This window comes from Scyliorhinus torazame, chromosome 15, assembly GCF_047496885.1.
Source record: "Scyliorhinus torazame isolate Kashiwa2021f chromosome 15, sScyTor2.1, whole genome shotgun sequence".
In the NCBI taxonomy this organism is placed as follows: Eukaryota; Metazoa; Chordata; class Chondrichthyes; order Carcharhiniformes; family Scyliorhinidae; genus Scyliorhinus; species Scyliorhinus torazame.
The window spans coordinates 162,929,809-162,955,274 of NC_092721.1; the positions used below are offsets into that span (position 1 = coordinate 162,929,809).

Consider the following 25,466-nt stretch of genomic DNA (forward strand, 5'->3'; position numbering starts at 1 on the left):
GCCTCACAGGATATGTTAGGGGTTAGAGGTTACTCTCAACTCGTAGAACATGTCGAAGAGTTGAACAAAGAAGATACATCTGATTGAAGTCCTATGGTCACCCTGGGGTCAAAAACAAAGCGCGCGCAGAAATGTATTTTGTAATAGTGAATTACATCAGGATCAAAATTCTAAACTGAAATAGCCTATTTTCATGAAAAGTCAATTTCCTGGAGGTTTCCTTTGACAGATACAACTTAGACTATATTGCTTAGCAGCTAATCCTCCCATTTGATGCAGAAGAGTTTTTTTAAATGTTCATGAAAAAATTTAAACTTAACAGTTGTTATAAATATTCTTCCGTTCATTTTAATTGTGGAAGGTGCACTTTGTGAGTTAAAAAAAACAGCTTCCAAGACACATCTGTAAAAGGGACTAGCAACGGGCACAAACGAACAGTAAAGGGTTAACATTGGCAGCTTCCATACATTACCTTGTAACTGACCAGCGCAGAAGCCATTACTTAATAGAACATTTTCTATAAAATGGACATAAAAATCAATCACTTTGAATTTTTAACCAAGTTAAAACTAACTAGCCATCAGAAGTATCATACTCCAGTACCAGAAATTTGATAAACATTGAAATAGGAAACTGTTCCATTTCTGTCAGAAGCTCCTGTATAGTGTTTAAAACATTCACTTCTTTTTCCTCTCCACATTTTATATCTTAGCAGCATTGTCAGATGACCAACGCAGTAAAGCTCAGCTTTGTCCTCATTTGACATTCACACACACACACACACACACACACACACACACAATTCCAGCAAGGATTAACGGAGGAATCCTCGCCATTTTGTTCTACATAGGTCAAGGACGCCGGCCACTGCTGTCATCCTAGCTGAGATCATCTAACCTAGCGCAAATCAGGTAGCAAATCTGGGACCATACAACACGACGCACTTTCTCAGTCATTTGAATAATCTGGCATTAATTAAATACTTAAATTATGAAGCCTGTAATATTGTTGCATCAGGGGTCGAATTTATTTAATTGAGGCTGAGCTGGAACAGCAAATTCGGCCTATATTTTGGACTTCACAATTCAAGCAGCTTGCATTTATAATAATAATGTAGAATTATACTAATTTTGGGTGGGAGCATTTAAAATAAAGGAATGTAATTTTCAATATCAAAAATAATTTGGGATATTAAAATGCTACAAAAATATCAGATTTCTACTCTTTTTATGGGCTCTTCCCATTTAGTTCTTCCTCCCCCATATCACACATCATTGTCTAAGCTGCTGGGCAAGCTGGTTACTCGCTCATGGTCCGAGTTGTTTCACCAGTCAAATTTTCCTTCTCTCACTGTGGCGAAGAATTTGCACCCCCTCCATCCTGCTGACAGACTGTGTTGGAAAATTATTGCGCAACCCATACCTTGTACCAAATGTGATGCAGTAGTTAACACCATAAACTAACTACAATTATAGAGTATTTGCCTGATTGCTTGAGGCGCACCTGGTCAAATCAGATGAGCAAAAGCAAAATACTGTGGATGCTAGAAACCTTGAGCTGGGCTCTTCCACAGGCGGGACGCGGACCATGTAAAGGTCCATTGACCTGGGTGGTGGGGGGGGAGTGGTTTGCCAGGCGGGCTCGGCCACAGAATCCCGCCCTTGATATAACAAAAAATAATTCTGGAAAGCCCCGGCAAGTGACCTGCTGAGCATTTCCAGTTGTTCTAATCACGTGACAATCCAGTTTTTAATAGTTATTGATGGTCAAATCGAGTAAACAAAAGCAAAATACCAGAACTAACTTAAAGAGAAGACTTGGCATTTTCTGTTACTGTTCAAATCATGTGACAGTCTCATTTTTGTAGCTGTTAATCAGCGAACATCTTCAATGCACAATATTCCAAAAGATCATTTCATACCTATTGGGAATTTTGCCAGACCGTATAAATTTGCATTTTGCTGAGAAGGGGGATAGATAGGATTTGTTTTGGAGTTCTCCAGCTGTTTGCTGGCGGCGGGAGGTGGGTTTCTCTGGTCCTGCTGGCAGTGCACCCCTGCGTGGCTTCAATGGGAAATCCCAATGACAGCAGTGGGTACAGAGAATTCCACCGTCAGCGAACAGCATGCCACCTCCCACCGCCGAGAAACATGGGGCTGGGAGGTTGGACAATCCCTCCCTAAATGTCAAAATATGCACATAATCAATACTATTTTAAACATCATGCCAATAGACCCAGATGATGAAATCAACAACATTCAATAAAAAAAGTTTGGAATTAAAACCATTTATGACTAGTAAATCATTGTCAATTGTCAGAAAAAACCACTTGGTTCCCTTTAGCGAAGGAAATCTACCATGATTATTTGGGCTGGCTTACAAGTGACAGCAATGTGGTTGACTCAAATGCCCTCTGAAATAGTATAGTAAGCTACTCAGTTCAAGGGCAATTAGAGATGGGCAATAAATGCCACAGTGGTGCTCTCATCCCATGAATGAGTAAAACAAAGTTTAAAAATCATCAAAATTATGTATTTTTAGGAACTTTACTGGTGTTTGGGTGATCATATTCTACAGATGCTAGAAATTATTATTAGATGTGTGGTGATGGAATAATTCAAATTCCATTTTTATGGTATAGAATTACAGGATTTTCACAAATGCTTTAGAAATTATACTCTGTTATTTTGCTGTTGAAATCTCAAGCTGGTGACCTTGCCTATAATCAAACTGTTCTAATACAGCACCGATTGGAATTTCCAAATTTTAGCATTTCTGACAGCTGGAATCATTAATCATTTAGATAAACAATTGTTTTATTATTTTATTTCTGATTACTACAGAACAAAGCGATCAGCAGTCAGAGCTCTAAAAAAACTGGCCACATCAAAGTAATGTAAATATAATTAGTTGTTTGGTAGCACAGAATTTGAATATTGCTGAAAAGGAGACTTTGCTGTTGTCGCTTTTCATCTTGCACTCATGGTGACAGCACAGTAGCATAGTGGTTAGCACAGTTGCTTCACAGCTCCAGGATCTCAGGTTTGATTCCCGGCTGGGTCACTGTCTGTACGGTGTCTGCACATTCTCCCCGTGCCTGCGTGGGTTTCCTCCGGGTGCTCCGGTTTCCTTCCACAGTCCAAAGATGTGCGGGTTAGGTGGATTGGCCATGCTAAAATTGCCCTTATTGTCCAAAAAAAAGGTTCAGTGGGGGTTACTGGGTTAGAGGGATAGGGTAGATACGGGGATAGGGTAGATATTGAGTAGAGTGCTCTTTGTAAGGGCCGGTGCAGATTCAATGGGCCGAATGGCCTCCTTCTGCACTGTAAATTGTATGATTCTATGATGACAATTCGCAAGAATACCAATGTCAGGGGAAACAACAAATTTATACTGTATGAGAAGAGAGTACTCATTGGCAGAGGCATTTCCATGGAGAATGCACAAGCTGATGGTGACTGATGGTTAACTTACAAGCATTGTTTGAAACTTAAACCAGGCAGCTTGACTCTGATTGGTCAAGGCATTGCTGTGAGGAATGAACTAGTGAATGGTTGTCATTTATTTTGGTTAGCTGAAAAAAGGAATTGTGGGTACATGCTCTTTCTGTCTGCATCCTGCAGTATAATGACTACCCTGATCAGAAAATATCACGCTGCATATCACACAAAGTCATGAACAGGCCAAAGGCCTTTCAGCCCTGAAAAGTGCCCAGTTGATCTCAGATTACCTTAGAAGGGCAAGGTATTTCAAAAACCTGAGCAATAGATGAAGCTAGCTATTTCTTGCTGCTACTATGCAATAGTAAGAACTGGTATTTGGCACTAACAGAATGCTGTCATTAAGCTCAAAATAGACATTCTGCCTATCACACAAATGAGTAATGTGGCATATGAAAATCAGTGCCAGTTTGATGCTAGATATGTAGGCCGTACATCCCAAGTACTGGCAAATTGCATCAAAACACATGTCCCTTCCACTGTTTGCAATGGGCAAGGTACAAACCTCACCCAACCAGCCTGAGCTTTCAAAATTCAAACCACAGTGCTCAACATTCATTGCAATTCTGCGATTGGATAACAGTTGCTAAATAATCTTCAGTGTGCTAAGAATTGTGCTTACAACCAATCAGGCTCACAGTGTGATGCATTCATATGATCTGGAAACTATATACATTAATACACAAGGCCATGTGCTTTGCAGACAGAAATAACATGTTACACACATTGAGCCTGTTTCAGCTAAACAAAGAAAGTGACAGCCATTCCCCAGGCTTTTCCCCAGGGTAGAGGGGTCAATTACTAGGGGGCATAGGTTTAAGGTGAGAGGGGCAAAGTTTAGAGTAGATGTACGAGGCAAGTTTTTTACGCAGAGGGTAGTGGGTGCCTGGAACTCACTACCGGAGGAGGTAGTGGAGGCAGGGACGATAGGGACATTTAAGGGGCATCTTGACAAATATATGAATAGGATGGGAATAGAAGGATACGGACCCAGGAAGTGTAGAAGATTGTAGTTTAGTCGGGCAGTATGGTCGGCACGGGCTTGGAGGGCCGAAGGGCCTGTTCCTGTGCTGTACATTTCTTTGTTCTTTGTTCTTTGTTCATTCACTAGTTCATTCCTCAGGATAATGTTTGGCTAATCAGAGTCAAGTTGCCTGGTTTAAATTTCAAACAATGATTTTCAGTTAACTGACAATAATCTTCAACTAATGCATTCTCTATGGCAATGCACCTGCCATAGTCCAATTGGCAACCAACCAGCATTCTCTTCTCATACAGCATAATTTTTTTGTTTCCCCTGACTTTGATATTCTTCGGACTTGTCCTGACGAGTGCAAGATAAAAAGCTTTGGCAAAAAAGTCTGCTTTCTCATCTGTAAATATAATTTTGAATACAGGTTAAATAGGCTATTTCTATTTAGTGAAGTAGTATTTGATAAAGTGCAAATGTTATCAACAACATGTGGCAAAGTTTTTAACATATGAAATGACAAATGGAAGACACTTCCATAAAATATATTAAATTCTTACTGTTTCTAGGGTATTTATTTAATCCTTTGCCCTCAATTATTTTATAACCTCTGTCAAAAAACCTCTATCGGTACAAAAATGTTGACAAAAGGAAAGTTTCAATGATAATACTGCCCCCTGCAGATCAGCAATTTTTTGACAATGTTTTGTGTGTGGAAATAAAAACAATGTTTAATCAAAAGGGCCAAGAATGGAAGTAAGTAGCTTTCAAAAACCTAATTAGAAGCAAAATGGAAATACATTTATGGCTATGGTCAATCCTTCCAATCAACACCACAAATACCCGTGCAAAATTAATTGGGAGACTGTCGAAGGAAAATAAAGCTTTCCATTTATAGATCATCCTTACCACAGCATTCCAAAACACTCTCAGCCTATTTGTTATTTTTGAAGTGTATTCACTGTTGTATTGTAGGAAAATGCAATGGCTAATTTGTGCACAGACAGCTCCCATAACCAGCAATGAATAAAACGCAAAATATTGTGGACGCTGACAATCTGGACGAACAGAAAATGTTGGAAAAACTTAGCATCTGTGGAACGAACCAGCTCCAGGGTCCCAGGTTTGATTCCCGGCTTGGGTCACTGTCTGTGCGGAGTCTGCACATTTTCCCCCTGTCTGCGTGGATTTCCTGTGTGTGCGTGGGTTTCCTCCGGGTGCTCCGGTTTCCTCCCACAGTTCAAAAATGTGCAGGTTAGGTGGATTGGCCATGCTAAATTGCACTTAGTGTCCAAAACGTTTAGGTTGGGTTACTGGGTTACGCGGATAGGGTGGAGGTGTGGGCTTAGGTAGGGTGTTCTTTCCCAGGGCTGGTGCAAACTCGATGGGCTGAATGGCCTCCTTCTGCACTGTAAATTCTATTCTATTCTACTTTTAATTCCCTTAGCACCCAAAAATCTTGCAATCCAGGTCTTGAATATACTCAACAACTGAGCATTCTCTCTAAGGCAGAGAATTTCAATGTCTTCCTTATCTCAGTGCTAAATGGCTGGCTCCTTTTTCTAAGACTGAACCCCTGTTCCACATTCCCCACCTCGGGGAATATTTTAAACGCGCTGAAAAAGGGGCTCTGTTTTTGTCCCGTTAAACCACGCCCTATATATTTCAATTAGATCATCTCACATTGTTCTAAATTCCAGTGCCTCTAGAAGCCTAGTCTTCACAATCTCTCCTCCTTGGACAAACATCTCATCTTACGAACCAGCCTAGTGAGCCTTTGTTGCATGTCCTCAAGGGCAAGTATGGCCTTCCTTCAGTAAAGAGACAACAAATATATACAGTACTCCAGGTGTGGTCTCAGCATTGCCCTGTGAAATTGTAATTAGACTTACGTACTCTTATCTCTTCTTAACAAAGGCTAACATAGGCCCAGATTTTAATTCCTGGGTGGTAGTTGTCAAGTCGGGTGATTTCCTGGCTTGGCGAACCAGACCTTTAAAAATATTTGCCCGCAGATCAGATTTTCAATTGTTGGGGTGGTTGACCCTGGGACGACTGCGCAGGCAGCTGGGTGCGGAGGTGGGCTGGGTGCAAGGCCTTCCTCTTGTGCCCCGACATCTTGTTTGCATCAATAAAAAATAAAACAAAAAATATTGCTTCAGCGCTCACCACTTAGCCCCCTCAACTCCACCCCCCCACTCCCTATGTCCCTATGTCTCACCTATGCCACCATATGCCAACCCATGCCCCACGCATCCCATGGGACCAATACCCTTTATGCCAGGCCACCACCCACCCCCATAGCCCCATACCCTCTTTACCAACTATGTGTCCCTCTAACCACCACTATACTCCCTATGCATATTTAGTGTCAACTCATGCCAACCCTTGGACGCACCCAGAACCCCTTGTCACGACCCTCTCCACGTCAATTCACCTGATATCCTTGGCAATTCTCCCGAACAGTTTTCTCAACTGTTCCTTGACAGCTGAAATTTCCTTGACAGCTGTACAGTGGTGACTGCTGAATAGCTCTTTAATAGTCCCTTGACAGTTTGACAGTTCCTTGACAGTTGGAAAGCTCTGATTGCTCTGATGATTTTATGCATAAAAACTGTATAACCATTTCCACTTTTAATAATCGCGAAGGGTGCCTTACTACTTCCAAAGGTGTGCCGGGATCCTAAGCAAAGGGGTGTCTTACCTTTCTATCCAAACACATTCACAAAGTTCAAACCTCTACTTAACTATTCTAATCTGCACACTCCAGATACCACATTTCTGATCTTCCAAAATTCTATTTCAGTATTGCCAGCATGCTCCATGAATTATGCATGTGTGAACCCTAGAGTGCCTCCAGATCTTGTCCCTCAAAGGTGGGAAATGCCTGGTTTGGGAATTAGAAGGTTTGGCATTTCTTTTTTTTTAATTTAGAGTGCCCAATTCATTTTTTTCCAGTTAAGGGACAATTTAGCGTGTTCAACCCAGCTACCTTGCACATCTTTGTGTTGTGGGGGCGAAACCCACGCAAACACGGGGAGAATGTGCAAACTCCATACGGACAGTAACCCAGAGCCGGGATCGAACCTGGGACCTCGGCGCCGTGAGACTGCAATGCTAACCACTGAGCCACCGTGCTGCCCTAGATTTGGCATTTCTGGGATTTTCACCACAAGAGAGAACCTCTCTGTCATGACGAAAATCTGGGCCTTGCAATCTGCCTTCCTAATTGCGTGCTGAAACTGCATGTTAAAATTCTGTGATTAATGTACGAGGCTCTCAATTCAAATATTTCCCACTCTCTTGCTATTCAAAACATGTTTTGCTTTTTTATTTTTTCTACCAAAACAGATTACTTCACCACACTGTATTTTTTTTTGCCATGTTCTTGCGATCTCACTCAACCTGTCTACATCTCCAACAGCTTCTATGTATCAACCTCACCACTTTCTTTCCCGCCTCGCTGTGTTTTCAGCAAACTTACATACATTGTGCTCTGTCCCTCATCTAAGTTGTATAGCTGAGATCCAAGTACGGATCCTTGCCGTACCCTACTTGTTACCACATGCCAACCCCAATATGTCTCCTTTACGTCTACCTTTTCCTGTTCTTGACTTACGTAAACCAAAATATAAATATTTTACAATGTTTCATAGAATTGGTTTTTTTTCATATTTATTTTTATTTTAACCAATCTAAAACGGTGTCAAGATTTATGGAGGAATGGAGATACAAAATTGGCTCCGCCAACCTTTTTGCTGGTCTTATTTCTGCTACTGTTCTGTATGTCCATATGCTGGTATTGTGCTGGTAGCTTTTACTAATAGCAGAATATCACATCATGCAGCTCCCTGAATGGCAGCATTAACAGTGGTGCTTCAAGGGTGCATTATTAAAAAATCCAAGTGTGGTACTACTACATTTAAAAAAATGCCACATTTAAGATCTTCCTGCGGCAGTGTATTTGCAAATTTTTACATGCACAGATGGAACCTTGCACACCAGTCAACATGGTTATTTACTGATGTCATTCGAGCCACTATTTTGATAAAGGGTGGGAAACGGAGTTAGACTACACTGGGCAGCAAATGGTTCAAAATAAAATGAGGCCAGCAAAACGTTATGCCATACAAAACCACCTGTATATTAAAATGAAAGAATAGTCAGATTTATAAAAAGTAGTTTGGTAATTGCAACCTTTCCAACTCACACTGTCCGTATGAATGGGTGTTAGATGAGTGGAGTGAAATATAATATAATGACAGAACCATGGGGCTAAAGATTATCATCAAGATTATGCCAAGACCGTCTCGAGTCCCTTTTTAGGATGGCTCATCTTCTTGTAAGCTTCTGCACCTCACCGTCTTTCTCCCGTCTACTCTGGAATTCTTATTAAAGCTAATCATGAAGTTAGATTGTGGTGAAACTATTAATGCATTACTTGTTCCATTCATTGAGTAACCTGCAAGAAAAATCTGAGCATTTGTATTTAAGGGCTAAATATCACCAAAGTTGTCCAAATTACAGTATCCATTTTGCTTTGCTGACAGAAATCGAATTAAACTATGAAATCACTACTTGCTGTATATGTCTCTTTGCACAAAGTTCGGTCTTTAAAAAAACAAACAGCAGAGCAGAGCTTTTACAGTTCCCATGGATCCTACATATTATAATGTTTGTGTCCTTTGGAGGGGGTTGAGGCAAGTGGCAGATAGGGAAAGAGGAAAATTGGCACTTTTATGAAATGACAGCAGAAAGGGAAAATGATGTTCTCTTGAATGTTAACCATGCCAACTACAAAATGGGTACTGTCTTTTCATGGGAATAGCATGAATTATTAATAATTATTGATGCTTACTGCTAACACAGACACTCCGGCTGTGGTGTTGCTAGCTTTGGGGCCTGTGTTGAAGTGTTTCTGTAACTTTCCAGCCACCGATAGTTGATATTCATTCTCTGGCAACCCATCATCCTACAAGAGGGGAAAGAAGTAAAAATAAGTGGAAATCAGTCATGAAGAATATTTTTAAAATAGTCTTTGCATTCCTCTGAAAATTTCAAACAAACATCATGCTGAAAAGGGGGGTAGTGGGATTTCTACTTTTCCTTCGTGTTCATCTAGGTAATGAATGTAGATTTGGGGAATTAAATACTTTCCTCTTTCAGGCATTCATTGTCAATAGCAAGCATCCCCAGGTCAAGTGCAGCATGGCGTAGGGAAGTTTACTCAAAATACAAATCCCGACTAAAGGGGCGTGACCAAACAGCATGCACCTAAGTAGGTTTTAAATCTACGTAGGCAAGCTTGCCTGGGATCTACCGGCCTCCCGGGATCTACCAGTCTCCCCAGTGAGGCTGCAGCTGGGTGCCATTCAGTACTGGTCCACGCAAAGGAGGACCATGTGGAATAGCATCCGTGAGTCTCTGGGTCTATCGGAGGCCCCTGGGTGACCAGAGATGGGGCAGGGTGGCTCCCTGGCCCTCCCCATGGAACATGGGCACATTGACATTGCTAGACAGTCAGTGCCAAGGTGCCAGGGTGGCATTGCCAAGGGACAGGGCCAGAGGCGGCCATGCCTATAAAAGGTGGACAGGGGGTATGAAGGTAGGGGTGCAGGGCAGGTAAGTAGGAGCCTCTGGGAGGTTTTGGGGGGGGAAGGGGAGGGTGACGGGTGAGATTCCTGGAAGGGGTGCCTGTAAGGGGGCATCGGGGGGGCCTAAAGAGGGGGGACCCCATCGACCCCAAAGCAGGGTGTCCTCACTTGGGGTGTGTGGGGTAATGCCCATGGGGGGTGGGGTGGGGTGGTGGGGGGGGGAGCCACAAATGCACTTAGAGATTGGTGCACCCTTTCAAAATGGCGGCCCGAACTCTAGCTCCTCAGTGTTGAACAAAATTCCAAGTATGGGCTAAACTGGAGAGAAACTCCCCAGGGCCCAAAAAAGTGACTAAGTGTCGTTTGATAGCAGTCGGGAACTCGCCGGCGGAGCTTGTGGGAAACCCCCTGCAAAACCTGCCACACACAAACTTCAAAATTTTTTCGTGAAATTCCACCTAATGTGACATTTCTCATTCTCTTTTTGAGCACCTTGTAGCCAACTAATTCTAAAATAGGGGCATTCTTTCCTTTGAAGGGGGAATATTTCCTTTTTGTTTTCAGTTGAGACAACTGCCCAAATTAACACTAGCCTCAGTGCTACAATATTAGCCTTTGGCTTCATCCATTTGGACTAGATTCACACCTAACTCGTAAATGGGAACTTCAACACTTCCCATTACTTCTAAGATTGTAACTCTTAACCTTTCAGCTCATAGCACGGCTATTTAATTTATTGCTTTTAAATATACATGTGTTAATAGTTTTTCCTGCAATCATTATCATGGTTTTTCTAGCCGGAGTACTCAAGCCTTCCATCAGCATTCTAATATTGACTTGGAAAAAGTCATTGCTTCTTTTTGGAGTCAGGTTTGTTATGAAATCTCATAATAAAAAATCCTGAGATAAGAGTGTTATTTCAGGTGATATTTCCCTTTTAGTTTTCAAGACTTGAAGCCTGGGTAATTCCACTAGGTTGCGCTGGTATTCCAAAATCAGCCAAACAGGCACAAATGATTTAGGAATTCCAAGCACAAATTATATCCAGTGCAAATTATCCTGGCAGAAGGTGGTCCCGCCCACAAAACTGGCAATGCCCCAAATTTGAATCAATCACTGTGGCACGTTTCTATTAATTGCACCTGCTTGTGGGCCTTTGAAGAGGCTGTTTGTCCTTTTTTAGGTGCAACTTTTAAAAAAATTACGATCTGAAATTATGTCCAGTTGCACTGATCTGAGGGTGATTTCATGTTTAGTGACGTGCAAATGAATTTGAACAAAAACCTGGACAAAAAATTCACATCACAAAATTAGCTTTATTGTGTCTGCAATTTGTGCCCGGGGTTGCTGATTGTACCCAAAGTGTAAACTCTTAACCCTATTCTGTCGGACCTGTGAGAGGTGAATGCAGCCCAGCCCTTGCAGGCCTCCTGGCAACAAATCTGGGAATTTCTGATGCCAATACTGGGAGCAATGTCCCACAGACTGGTCACGCAACAACTGACATTTATATACTCCTATCTTTCAGCCAAGCCCCAGACTCCCCAATCATCCTTGCTGAGTATTTCCTGCCCCACAACAGGGCAAACCCAGAGGTGGTATCACCATAGTATACAGTCAGGGGGACGTACCTCTGGGACTCCGCAACATTGGCATCGGGTCCAACATGGGCAAGGAAACTTCTGATTGATTTCCACTACCACCTTCCCTTAGCTAATGAATCTGTACTCCTCTATACTTGGAAGAGGTACTGTAGGAATCAGGGGAAATCATTCCATTGCCTGGAGTGATGTCTAGCAAAAAGGAAGATGGTTGTTTTAATAAGGGCACAGAGAGTCCTCATCGAGTAAGAATAAAGAACTTTGGTTTATTTACAGTTCGACCAGGTCTCTCCATGGTCGGCAGGAAAGTGGACTTACTTAGTGATTGTTAGATCAGGACAGCATGGTGGCACAGTGGTTAGCAATGCTGTCTCATAGCGCCAAGGACCCGGGTTCAATTCTGGCCTTGGGTGACTGTGTGAAGTTTGCACTTTCTCCTTGTGTCTGCGTGGGTTTCCTCTGGGTGTTCTGGTTCCCTCCCAAGTCCAAAGATGTGCATGTTAGGTTCAGTGGATTGATGGATTGGCCATGCTAAATCTCCCTTTTAGGTTGGGTTACGGCGATAGGGCGGGGGAGTGGGCATAGATTGGATGCTCTTTTGGAGGGTTGGTGCAGACTTGATGGACCAAATGGCCTCCTTCTGCTCTGAGAAGACATTCCTCCTCATTTCTGTCTTAAATGGACCCCTTACTCTGAGATGATGCCCTCTCGCCCTAAACTCTCTCACAAGCGGAAACATCTTCTAAACGTCTACCCTGTCAAGCCTGAAAATCCATTCTGTCTCAATAAGATAACTTCGCATTCTTCTAAATTCCATTGAGTACAGGCCTAATGTACTCAACCTCTCCTCATCAGAAAATCTCTTCATACCTGGGATCAACCTAGTAAACCTTCTCTGAATTGCCACCAATGTCAGTGTATCTTTCCTTAGATAAGGGACCCAAAATACTGTTCACAGTATTCTAGGTGTGGTCTAATTAGCGACTTGCATTGTTTTAGCAGTATTTCTCTTTTTGTACTCCGTTCCCTTCGAAATAAAGGCCAACATTTAATTTATCTTCCCAATTATCTGTTGAACTTGCATGCTAGCTTTTTTGTGATTTATGCTTCTGTAATCCTTCACAAATCCTTCTGTACTGCAGTTTCTGCAATCTTTCTCCATTGAAATAATATTTAGCTCCTTTATTATTCCTACCAAAGTGCATAACTTCACATTCTCCTACATTACATTCCATCTGCCAAGTTTTGCTCATTTACCTAACCTGTCTATATCCTTCTGTAGACACTTTGTGTTACATCACCATTTGCCTTCCCACCTATTTTTGTGTCATCCACAAACTTGGCAATAATGCATTCACTTCCCTCATCAAAGTCATTGATATACATTGTAAATAGTTGTGGCCCCAGCACAGATCCCTGTGGCATTCCACTAGTTACAGGTTTCCATCCTGAAAATGCTCCTCTTATCCCAATTCTCTGACTCTCCCAGTTAGTCAACTCTCTATCCATGCTAATGTACTACCTCCAACACCATGGGCTCTTACCTTATTAAGTAGCCTTTTGTGTGGTACTTTATTAAAAGCTTTTTGGAAATCCAAGTATATTATATCTACTGGTTCCCCTTCATCTATCCTGCTCATTACACCCTCAAGGAATTCTAATAAATTTGTCAGGCATTATTTCCCCCTTCATGAAGCCACGCTGCTGTTGCTTGGTTATAGAATGCATTTCTAACTGCACTGCTATTACATCCTTTAAAATTGACTCTATCACTTTCCCAATGACAGAAGTTAAGCTAATTGATCTATAGTTACTTGTTTTTTGTCTCCCTCTTTTTTTGAGTCAACGTGTTACACTGATAATTTTCCAATCCTCTGGGACTTTTCCAGAATTTAAGGATTCTTGGAAGATTACTAACAGTGCATCCACTATCTCTGTAGCTACTTCCTTTAATCTCCTGGGATGCAACCCATCTGGTTCAGGGGACTTATTGGCCTTTAGCCCCATTAGGTTTCCTAGTACTTTTCCCCTAGTGCTTGTTATTGTATTCATTTCCTTCCCCCCACCCCTTCTGCCCTTGATTATTTATTTTGGAATGTTATTAGTGCCTGCCATCCTGAAGACTGACACAAAGAATTTGTTTAACTCCTTTGCTATTTCCTGGTTCCCATTATTCTTTCCTCAGGCTCATTCTCTAAGGGGACTATGATCACTTTAGCCTCTTTCTTCCTTTTTATATATTATAGAAACTCATGTTGTCCATTTTTATATTACTTCCTAGTTTACCCGCATAGTTTATCTTTTCCTTTGTTTCTTTTTTTGGGTCACCTTTTGTTGTTTTTTAAAACTTTCCCAATCCGCGGGCTTACCACTAATCTTTGCCACATTATATTCAGTTTAATACTATCCTTCACTTCCTTGGTTAACCGTGGTTGATTTATCCCTTTCCTAGAATCCTTCTTTCTCACTGGGATACATTTTCGTTGTAAGTCAGAAACTATTTTCATGATCAGCCATTGCTGATCAATTGTCTTTCCTGCTAACTCCTTTCCCAATCTGCTCCAGCCAACACTTCCTTCACTCCTTATTTAAGTGTAGTACAGTTGTTTCTGACCCAAGTTTCTCACCCACAAATTGAATACTAAATTCTACCATAATATGATCACTGCTTCCTTTGGGAATATTTTACTCACTACACATTGCCAAATTCAAGACAGCCTGATCCCTGGGGCGTCATTCTCCGACCCCCCAGCGGGTCGGAGAATGGCTGTTGGCCGCCGTGAATCCCGCCCCCGCCGGTTGCCGAAGTCTCCGGTACCGGATATTCGGCGGGGGCAGGAATCGGGCCCCGCCGGTTGGGGGGCCCCCCCGCTCGATTCTCCGGCCCGGATGGGCCGAAGTCCCGCCGAGAAATTGCCTGTCCCGCCGGCGTAAATTAGAGTACCTATTTACTGGCGGGACAAGGCGGCGTGGGCGGGCTCCGGGGTCCTGGGGGGGGCGCAGGGCGATCTGGCCCCGGGGGGTACCCCCACGGTGGCCTGGCCCGCGATTGGGGCCCACCGATCTGCGGGCGGGCCTGTGCCGTGGGGCATTCTTTCCCTTCCGCCTCCGCAATGGTCTCCACCATGGCGGAGGTGGAAGAGACTCTCCCCACTGCGCATGCGCGGGAAACTGTCAGCGGCCGCTGACGCTCCCGCGCATGCGCCGCCCAGAGATGTCATTTCCGCACCAGCTGGCGGGGCAACAAATGCCGTTTCCGCCAGCTGGCGGGGCGGAAATCCCTCCGGCGCCGGCCTAGCCCCTCAATGTTGGGGCTCAGCCCCCAAAGATGCGGAGCATTCCGCACCTTTGGGGCAGCGCGATGCCCGTCTGATTGGCGCCGTTTTGGGCGCCAGTCGGCGGACATCGCGCCGTTTGGGGAGAATTTCGCCCCTGAAAGTGTTTTACAGCCTATGAATTATTTTTGAGGTGTAGGTATTGTTATAATGTAAGAAATGCAGTAGCCAATTAGTGCATAGCAAGCATCCGTAAACAGGAGTCTGATAAAGGCCATATAATCTGTTTTGTGTGATGTTGCTTGAGGGATAAATATTGACCAGGACCCCATGTATATCTCCCTTGCTCTGCTTTGAAGTAGAGCCATAGGATCTTTTACAATTGCTCCAGCCAGCAAATAGCACCTTGTTTAACATCTCATCTGAAAGGTGGCATCTCCACTAAGGCACACTTCTTCAGTAATGCACTGGAGCGTCAGAGTAACTTTTTGTGCTCAAGCCTGGAGTGGGACTTGAACCTGGAACCTTCTGAATCCAAGGCAAGGGTGCTACCAACTGAGTTATGGCTGACACACTAAAATGCAGTTTAAATACTCTCAGAATAATTTACTGTGGGAAAAAGAACACATTTTGGTTTGTTAAATACTGGAATGTTTGCAAAGTTCTTAAAAGTTTCCTCATGAATAAAAAAGGGACAAAATAATATTTACAGACCAGGGGCGAGATTCTCCGACCCCCCGCTGGGTCGGAGAATCGCCGGAGGCTGGCGTGAATCCCGCCCCCGCCGGTTGCCGAAGGCTCCGGCACCGGAGATTCGGCAGGGGTGGGAATCGCGCCGCGCCGGTTGGCAGGCCCCCCCGCTCGATTCTCCGGCCCGGATGGGCCGAAGTCCCGCCGCTAAAATGCCTGTCCCGCCGGCGTAAATTAAACCACCTACCTTACTAGCGGGACAAGGCGGCGCAGGCGGGCTCCGGGGTCCTGGGGGGGGGCGCGGGGCGATCTGGCCCCAGGGGGGTGCCCCCACGGTGGCCTGGCCCGCGATCGGGGCCCACCGATCCGCGGGCGGGCCTGTGCCGTGGGGGCACTCTTTCCCTTCCACCTCCGCCACGGTCTCCACCATGGCGGAGGCAGAAGAGACTCCCTCCACTGCGCATGCGTGGGAATGCTGTCAGCGGCCGCTGACGCTCCCGCGCATGCGCCGCCCGGAGATGTCATTTCCGCGCCAGCTGGCGGGGCACCAAAGGCCTTTTCCGGCAGCTGGCGGGGCGGAAATTCATCCGGCGCGGGCCTAGCCCCTCAAGGTTGGGGCTCGGCCCCCAAAGATGCGGAGAATTCCGCACCTTTGTGGCGGCGGGATGCCTGTCTGATTTGCGCCGTTTTGGGCGCCAGTCGGCGGACATCGCGCCGTTTCTGGAGAATTTCACCCCTGATTTTGCCAGACTATTAGATTCAAGTTGGCAGTTTTTAGTTCAGCCATAGCTGTCTGCTTTCTGTTTCCTGGGGCATGGGAGTGGTTTTGAACAATTCATAAGCAGCTGGTCCACATAGTTACATTATCGGGCTGGATTCACCGGTCCTCCAGCTGCGTGTTAAACGGTGGGACGCCAGTCACTGGTGCCGTGGTACTCGACTACCGCCGCTTGTCAATGGGATTTCCCATTGAAGCCACCCTAAGCCTCCAGAAAACCCACGGGCAGGGGTGCACTGTTGGCAGGAAAAGAGAATCCCAACAGCCGGAGTATTCCGGCCATAGCCTGGTTTTACATGGTCAGTCTCTTAAAATCTTACATAGATTTTAAAGTATAACTTTTCTTCAAAATATTGGAAATACAAAAAGAAACAAGCAAAGCAATTAAATAAAGATTTCTTTTAAAATTGGCACTATGGAAAGAAATCAGACTCAGGGTGGCTGTACTCCCAAAATCCTTTCAATTAAAAAGATATGATTGCTCTAAGATACCATGGATACCTGAAACTGCTTTTAAGCAAACAAGGACACTTGCGACCCTACCAGGATACTGTTTTTAATATGGACATTGAACAAACTGCAATTAAACAGTTCTGTTCACTATTGCATGATATGCCAGAAATACAATTTTCCATTATGGATTTTAATTGGAATTTCTTTTATAGCAGATCCACAATATTAACATACAAATTTACAGCGGTGTGAATAAAAGTTTTTGCAGGTTTGCAAAAGCTAGGAAGCACCAGCATTGCTTAACAGCATTATCTGATTCAATGCAAATGCAGGTTTTTCCTAAGCTCTTCACTGCTTATGCACTTTCCCTTCACTTTACATCTGCAGCATTTATGTGGCACAATGCTCAACACAATAACCGGGCCACATATTAATCACCTCAGATGATCTGAAGAAATGTGTTAAACCAACTTTAGAGATAAAAGAATAGTATAGACCCATGCAAAGCCTAAAACCGAAATGAAGCATTCAGCCAAAGCCATCTGTAATGTGTCCCAGCAGTCCGTAGTAGTACGCTCATTAAACAAGACTTACATTCACCCAGGGGTGGTCCAACAACTGCTGTGCAGAATATCGTTGCTCTATATCAACCTGAAGCATCATGGTGATAAGTTCCTATAAAAGAAAAGGGCAGAAGAATTGCTATTTGAGTGTAGGGATAGACTTGAAGGATAATTATTCACCTCAACCAAAAAGGGAGACATTTAGCAAGTGATTGTTCACTATTTTAGCATAACAGTATAAATGTGGGTTTTGGATTATTGTAATTAGATATAATAAATTTCAAAAGTATCGCTATTTTTATTCGTCAATGGCATAACCTGCATTCTACTGACCACACTGTTTACTACTGCTTTGGCACACTATGCTAATTGTCAGAACTAACTGCCAACTGTTCTTAATTTCTTAGTTGCACGTTCAATGATCCTTTTACTAATATAAATAAACTCGTAGATAAATAACAACATGTAAGACCGTCCCCAACATGCCTCCTTTTCATCTCTGTTCGGATGTTTGAAATGGCAAAGCATATAGCAGAGTTGAAAAATGTAAACGGTATAGAAAATTGCATGGCATTCGCGAAGCTTTCTTACATAAATCTTACATAAATGACTTTGATCACTACTTTTCATTGAATCTGTGCATGTTACTTAAATCTTTGATTGTTTCAACATCACTAATCCCTGCAATTAATGTCTTTGATAACAGCACAGTGACATTTTCAGAATGTATCCACAGAATGTTACTGTTGCCAATTTTTTCCAGTGATTCTGGAAGATTCACCAGAACAGTGCAACCATGAGGCAGCACGGTGGTGCAGTGAGTAGCACTGCAGCCTTATGGCGCTGAGGTCGTAGGTTCGATCCCGCCTCTGGGTCACTGTCCATGTGGAGTTTGCACATTCTCCCCATGTTTAGGTGGGTTTCGCCCACACAACCCAAAGATGTGCAGGGTAGGTGGATTGGCCACGCTAAATTGCCCCATAATTGGAAAAATTAATTGGGTACTCTAAATTCAAAAAAAAGAACAGTGTAATCATTCACTAGATGATTAAAGATCATGGGCGGGATTCTCTGATCACCCCCGCCGGGTCAGAGAATTGCTGGGGGGGGGGGGGGGGGGATGAAACCTGCCCCGCTGCTCCGATGCTGGCTGCCGAATTCTCTGGCGCCGGTTTTTTGACGGGGGCGGGGCGCCGCGCCAGTCGTGGGCCGTTGGCAGTGGCCCCCCCGGCGATTCGCCGGGCCCCGATGGGCCAAGCGGCCGCCCGTTTGCGGCCAGTCCCGCCGGCGTGAAATACACAAGGTCCATACCGGCGGGACCTGGCTCTGAGGGTGGCCTGCAGAGTCCTCGGGGAGACGCGGAGGGGATTCGGCCCCGGGGGGGCCCCACACGGTGGCCTGTCCCGTGATCGGGGCCCACCGATCTGCGGCGGGCCTGTGCCGTGGCGGCACTCTTTCCCTCCGCGCCGGCCTCTGTAAAGCTCCGCCATGGCCGGCGCAGAGAAGAAACCCCCTGCGCATGCGCCAGAACACGCTGATGCTGCCGTGCATGCGCCAACTCGCGCCGGCCGGCAGAGGCCCTTCGGCGCGGCACCAACCACTCCAGCACCGGCCTAGCCCCTGGAAGTGCAGAGGACAACCTCCAGGCGGCCTGACGCCGGAGTGGTTCACGCCACTCTTTGGCGCCGGTATGGCCCGCCCACCGGTTGGGGGAGAATCCTGGCCGTAGGCTAAAAAGCTAAGCCGTTCTGCATGTGTGACACAGGCTTGTGTTACACTGAGCTGTGTTTAGCATAAGGGCTGAGATGCTGCAACTTGTGCTTCGGTAAATATGCCCAGTTCTTTAAAAGTGGAATTAAATTAAATCAGTCATTTTTCCTTTCACTGTATGTATCAAATTAAGAAAAATGACAATTTATAATAGAAAATTGCTGAGTTTTGTAAGTAACCTGGCTGTTAAGTAATTCTGCAGAGTAGCAAACACGTTTATCTGAGATCAGATTCAAAGGCGATGGTAACCTACTGTTATGCTCCATGAACCTTGAAATGGCACCAGCTGAGATGCTTTTTTTCCCTGTCACACAGAAATCGTGCCACCACAGGCACATCCGGGAAGGAGCAGGAAAGTGGATATGAGGAAAGTCGGTCGGATCAGCACAATCCTATCAAATGGCGGAGCAGGCTCGAGGGGCCGAATGGCCTATTCCTGTTCCTATTTCTTATGGTCTCATAATCCCTTATACCTTGGATCTTAACTTTTCTAACTTAAATTTAAATTAATGTCGCAATCGGTGTCCTACGTTACTAAATTATTACTTTGTGAGATTTTAAGCTAATTGAAAATTTTGTCTGCCTGGCTCTCTTGACGACTCATCATTATGATACAATATATTTTGCTGAGTCAATGAAAAATTATCTTATTCTGTTTGCTAAGAATTAAGTATTGGCCAAATGCACTCATCTCAACTAGTCAAATTTGACACAATTACTAACAGCAATATATTATACTAATTATACCTACAACCATTCTAATGCAGTTACGTCCTGCCCTTCATTACATATAAACATTCCAGACATCAATATTAAATTGAGTCAGGCCATAAGGGAAGTCGAGAATTTGTATCCAGGTAAATGAGCTCAATTAAATTAATGATTGATTTATGATCCCATCAGTGTCATCTCTGGGATCAGTAATCATCCATAATAGCATGGAAACAGCCATATTATCTGCATACTCTCTTTATTCTCTGCACTCACTTAAATCAATGATGTTTATACTGAATTCTTTCATTCATTATTAAAGGGTTGCAATATATTCAGTAAAGTATTGAGCAAGAAGCAATGTGATATTCATCTACAATAACAGTATTTCTAAAACATTGGTTTGGGAACATACTTGTACTGTACCTTGCTGTGGTGTGAAAGTCCCATTTTGCAGTTTTTGAAACAAATCACATATTCTAATTTGATACCATACCAAAGGCCACAATATCAACCCTGTTTGCCCACTGCAAAGGGAAGCCACATTAACATTGTCAGCTGTGGAGATGAGAAGATCAGCGCTGTACAAATGCATTCGAACATACATCTGGAGCACTGCCCCCTGGATTACAGTTGCTGGTGACACCATAGATTGCCGACTGATTGTTCCTTTCTGCACCCATGCAAAGGATCCGGGCTTCTTCTCATGCAGCAGATTGGTTGAGATTATAACTCAACTAAGGCAGATTTACTCTGCACTCGTTACTCAGCAGCATTGCGCATTGGTGTCCAATATGCTGCATCTGTGCATCACCCAGTCTCAAGACTGTTCTGGAGGGCGCATTGCTAGCTGCGTCCAACACTATTCACAGACATCACCACACACCTCTTAAAGGGGAAGTGCATTGTAGTTGGAGCAGATGCTGGTAGTTTTGCAGGAAGAGAATCTGACCTAGGAAACATTGAATAGTGGCACAACAGGAGAAAGAAGGTTCCTTGCACCACACCTCACCTACCAACAAGCTCCATCAATCAGGACTCATACCTGACATTCATATGCTCCACCACACCCTCACATACTTTGGACAGCTGCAAACGCCACACCCCATCTCACTGCTTTCACACACTGTCCGGTATTCAAACATGACAGCCACACCTAAATAGAAAGTGCAAAACTCACTGATACACTTCTCTCTCTTAAAGTAAAAGGCAGCATACAACAAGGGGGCAGAAGGAACTAAGAGACAGTTGGGCATTCATGTCCTGAGCCCCGTGGTGGAGATGATGCTGACCATTATTGGGATGCTGATTTCTGAAGCTGAGGCTAGAGGAGTGGCTGAAACCATCAATGATGACAGTGTCCTCAAACCTAATCCTCCCCACATCCCACCTCCCATCATCCCACACTCTTTTGATTTTGCAAGCTGCAGATGGTGTAAATATATACCTCCTCCTTTTGTCCTCTCTCCACACCACAGCCTTACTCTTGTACCGTTTACCTTGCAGTAGCCCAAAAAGTGCAACCTGGCCAGGGAGTGGATAAACAACGAGAAGAGAGTGATGTGAAGACACAAAGTAGATGATTTTACACTTATGGTCACCATCTTCGATATTGACACGGCGTTTAATTAAAAGGACAGCGCAGAAGGAGAAAAGCTTGTGCTGCAGCAGGGCAAAGACTGCAAGTGTTAGCTCCCAAAAAAGTTCAGCAGCAGAAGACTTAGCTGAGCATTTCACTGGAGCCATTTACACAAGGCCACAGATGAATATGCACAACAAATTGTATTGGGAAGCCTACCAGAAGACCTGTAGCCAATGTCAATGTCGTGGCCAACTCCATCAATGCATTTGGGTACCCAAGCACAATGTGGCTTGTAATGGCCAATGTCTCAGTTTCAATTGCAGCTCAAAGAAGCTTCTACCGGAAATCAGAATACTACAGTCAAAGCTCAGACTGAAACCATGTAAGGTCAGCTTGTTGCCATCACGGCTGTGACTTACAGTGGGTTTGTAGGGTGTCAGAGTAGTCCAGCAATCTATTCTCCAACAGATTAGCAGAATTACTGAGTGTAATTGGCCCTGCTGTAGTAATGTAATCAAGGAATTGATGTAATGCATGAAGAGCAGGTTTTGCGCCGAATATTCATAGAGAACATACTATAATAAAGTTTTCTTTCCTTCGTTTGTTTTATCGAGTGTTCCTGGGTATCATTCTCTAAATACACAATGAAACTGGTGACAAGGATAACAGATGTGCGCTTGCTAAACCACTTGGAAGAAGTTAAGTAAAGAAAAGTCAGAGAAAGGGAAACTTTTAACATGTGCATGTCACATTACTGTTTCCGAAGAAAATATGTTGGCTTGCATGCACGGGAGCAAAAGATACTCTGAAAATAGATTGTAGAGCTGGCTGTAGTAAACGACACACCAATGTTCAAATGAATGCCTTGTATAAATAGGAAAACTGAAGTAGCTATTGGAAAAGTGGAAAATACGGGAAACCTGCATGAGTAAAATAACAGAGTTTTCAGCAATGTTGGAGCTTTGGATGAGAATGTGAAGCAGTGGTCCACTTATACCCAGCATTTTGATTATTTTGTGCTGGCGAATAAAATAGATGACAAAATTATGGTGCCCACTTTTCTGCGCAATATGGGAGAAAATTTTTTAACCTCCTCCGCATTATTGTGCAACCTGATAAGCCAGACCCTGAAACATACAAGCAAATTATGGAAATTTTGCAAGCACACTTTTCACCTAAACCCCTGGTGATTTCATAAAAGAAACCGAGTGGAGGGGGAGTCAATCGCACAATTTGTTATAGTGTTTAAAAGACTTGCAGAATACTGTAAATTTGGAGATGTGCTTAATGACTGACTTGTTTATGGTCTATGCATTGAAAGAATACAAAAACATCTGTTAACTGAGAGTCTATCGCACCCTGCAGAAAGCCATCGAACTTGCTGTTGCAATTGAGTTCACCCACTCGGGTGCACAGAATGTCTGCTGAATCGACACTCAAAACCACCAGAGCCCATACATGTTACCGGTGTGCAAAACCAGGCCATTTTGCTGCTGAAAGCTGTTGTAAAGACATGGGGCTGGATTCTCCGGCTTTCAGGCTATGTCCTGACGCCGGCGTGGGAACGGTGGCGATTTACGACCGAATATTCGGCGCAAAATGGTCACCGATCCTCCGTTTGGTGGGGGGCTAGTCGACAGGCAGCGTAGAGAACCCAGCTCCAGCTGCCGTTACGGCTGGAGAGTTGCCGGGTTTGTGTCGGCGAATGCACACGGTGATGGCCTGCGGCGGCCCACCGTGCAACATGGCACCAGCCGCACGCGGATCCGGCCTGCCAAATAGTGCTCCCCCTTTGGCCAGGCTCGCCACCCCAAGATCACCCCCCACCAGTGCCGCCAGCCCCTACCAAAGCCCTCCCTACCCACGGATCGGCTCTCCCCTGACTGTGGCGGCGCTGGACTGAGTCCGCAGCCGCTACGTCGAGTTCCCGAAAAGAAAAAGCATGAGAGACCCACGCCATCGGGAACTCGGCCAGTCGGAGGCGGAGCATCGGGAGGTGGGCCTCAGGTAACGTCCTGAGGCCATCGATACGGTGTGCGGCGTACCCCTCCGCTTTGGAGAGGGAGGAGCATCGCAAAAGCGGCACCGCCCCTGATTTCGGCGCAAACAGTGATTCTCCGGCCGATCGCCAAACCCGATTTCGGCGTTGGAGACCGGAGAATCCTGCCCATGGTATACCAAAGCTGTGGGAAAAAAGACACAGGACATGATCTAATGGCCGAAAGGCAGTGTGGCACAGTCGGTAAATGCCAGGAAATCCCGCTTCCTGGGATCTACCCGCCCGCTATGCCTCTCGAGACCTAACATGGCCTCGTGAAACGTCGTGATCTGAATCCTGCAGGATCAGTATTTGACGAATATGCACATTAGGGTGAGGCAGCTGGTCTCATTCTAATTTGCTCTCCCATGATCTACCCGAGGCATGGGATCTAACCCCCTCGCCCCCAAGATCTCGGGTGAGCCCCGATCAATGCTGGTCTCTAGAAACAGGGACCAGACGGAATTGTAATTGTGGGGGTCTCCCAGGGGATTTGAGGCTTGTCCTCTGGGAAGGGTGGCACCCTGGCATTACCAGCATGGTGGTGCCACCTGGGTGCCAGCCTGGCATTGTCCAGGTAGCACTGCCAGTGTCAGGCTGGCATTTTTCCTGCGCTGGGGATCGAGCCCAGGGGTGCTCTGCGTGGGTGCGGTCGGGGGTGGGGGGGGGGGGAGCTTGGGGAGCTATTGGTGAGTTGGGGCTTGGGGGGAGGTTCATAGGTTGCATTGGGGTGTCGAGAGATCGCGCCACTATTTAAAAATGGCAGCCCGATCTTCTCCTGCACTGAGGAGTTCCGGCAAGTGGAGCTCCACAGTGCAGGAAACAGGACTAGGTGTGGCCTCGTGGGAGAGTTCCCCGCTGAGGCACCGAATAAACCAGAGTCCCGGCAGATAGCATGGAGGTTCTCGGCACTGTGAGTGCTGGGTAACACCCGGCTAAATGCACTCATTACGGAAATCTGTTCCCATTCAGGTAGTTAATGCCCAAAGAGTATGTTTGCAGGAATAAAAAGCAAACAAAATAAAAATAAAATGGTGGAACAAACCAAGACAACATTTAAACAACGTAAAAGGAGAAATGGTCTATGCTGTACAACAGGGTCGAGATGAGCGAAATAACGCACAGTAAGAGAAGGAGCGTGTTACACGTGTTAGCCATTGCTGGTGCACACAGATACTGGGTCACTCCACTGCTGGAAGGTCATCCAGTAAGGATGAAGGTTGGCACTTGGACAGCGGCCTTGTTGATGCCAGAGGTTATCTAAATGGGAAATTCCAACACATTCCTTTAAGACCATCAAGGCTAGTGCTGAAGACATACACATAGACATAGAACATAGAATTTACAATGCAGAAGGAGGCCATTCGGCCCATCGAGTCTGCACCGGCCCTTGGAAAGAGCACCCTACCTAAGCCCACACCTCCACCCTATCCACGTAACCCAGTAACCCCACCTAACCTTTTTGGACACTGAGGGCAATTTAGCGTGGCCACTCCACCTAACCAGCACATCTTTGGATTGTGGGAACAAACCAGAGCACCCGGTGGATACCCACGCAGACACGGGGAGAACGTGCAGACTCTACAAAGGCAGTGACCCAAGCCGGGAATCGAACCTGGGACCTTGGAGCTGTGAAGCAACTGTGCTAATCACTGTGCTACTGTGATGCCCCCACTGTGCTACCATGCCATCCCCTACTGTGCTACTGTGCCGCCCCCCACTGTGCTATCGTGCTGCCACCCACTGTGCTACTGTGCCATCCCCCACTGTGCTACTGTGTCGCCCCCTCACTGTGCTATTGTGCTGCCACCCACTGTGCTACCGTGCCACCCCCCACTGTGCTACTGTGCCAGCCCCACTGTGCTGCCACCCACTGTGCTACTGTGCCACCCCCCACTGTGCTACCGTGCCGCCCCCCCTGTGCTACCGTGCCGCCCCCCA

At 45.2% G+C, this 25,466-nt stretch overlaps 1 protein-coding gene across 4 annotated transcripts in view; it reads right to left on the minus strand.

Annotated features, from left to right (window-relative positions):
* dclk1a (doublecortin-like kinase 1a) overlaps nucleotides 1-25,466 on the minus strand; it is a 514,704-nt gene that overhangs the window by 31,915 nt on the left and 457,323 nt on the right. For all 4 annotated transcript variants that reach the window (XM_072477022.1, XM_072477021.1, XM_072477023.1 and 1 more), the window contains 2 exons: nucleotides 17,456-17,536; nucleotides 9,329-9,442 (listed from right to left, as the gene is read on the minus strand). In XM_072477022.1, the coding sequence (XP_072333123.1) occupies nucleotides 9,329-9,442; nucleotides 17,456-17,536 (195 nt within the window). The remainder of the gene's footprint in view (nucleotides 1-9,328; nucleotides 9,443-17,455; nucleotides 17,537-25,466) is intronic.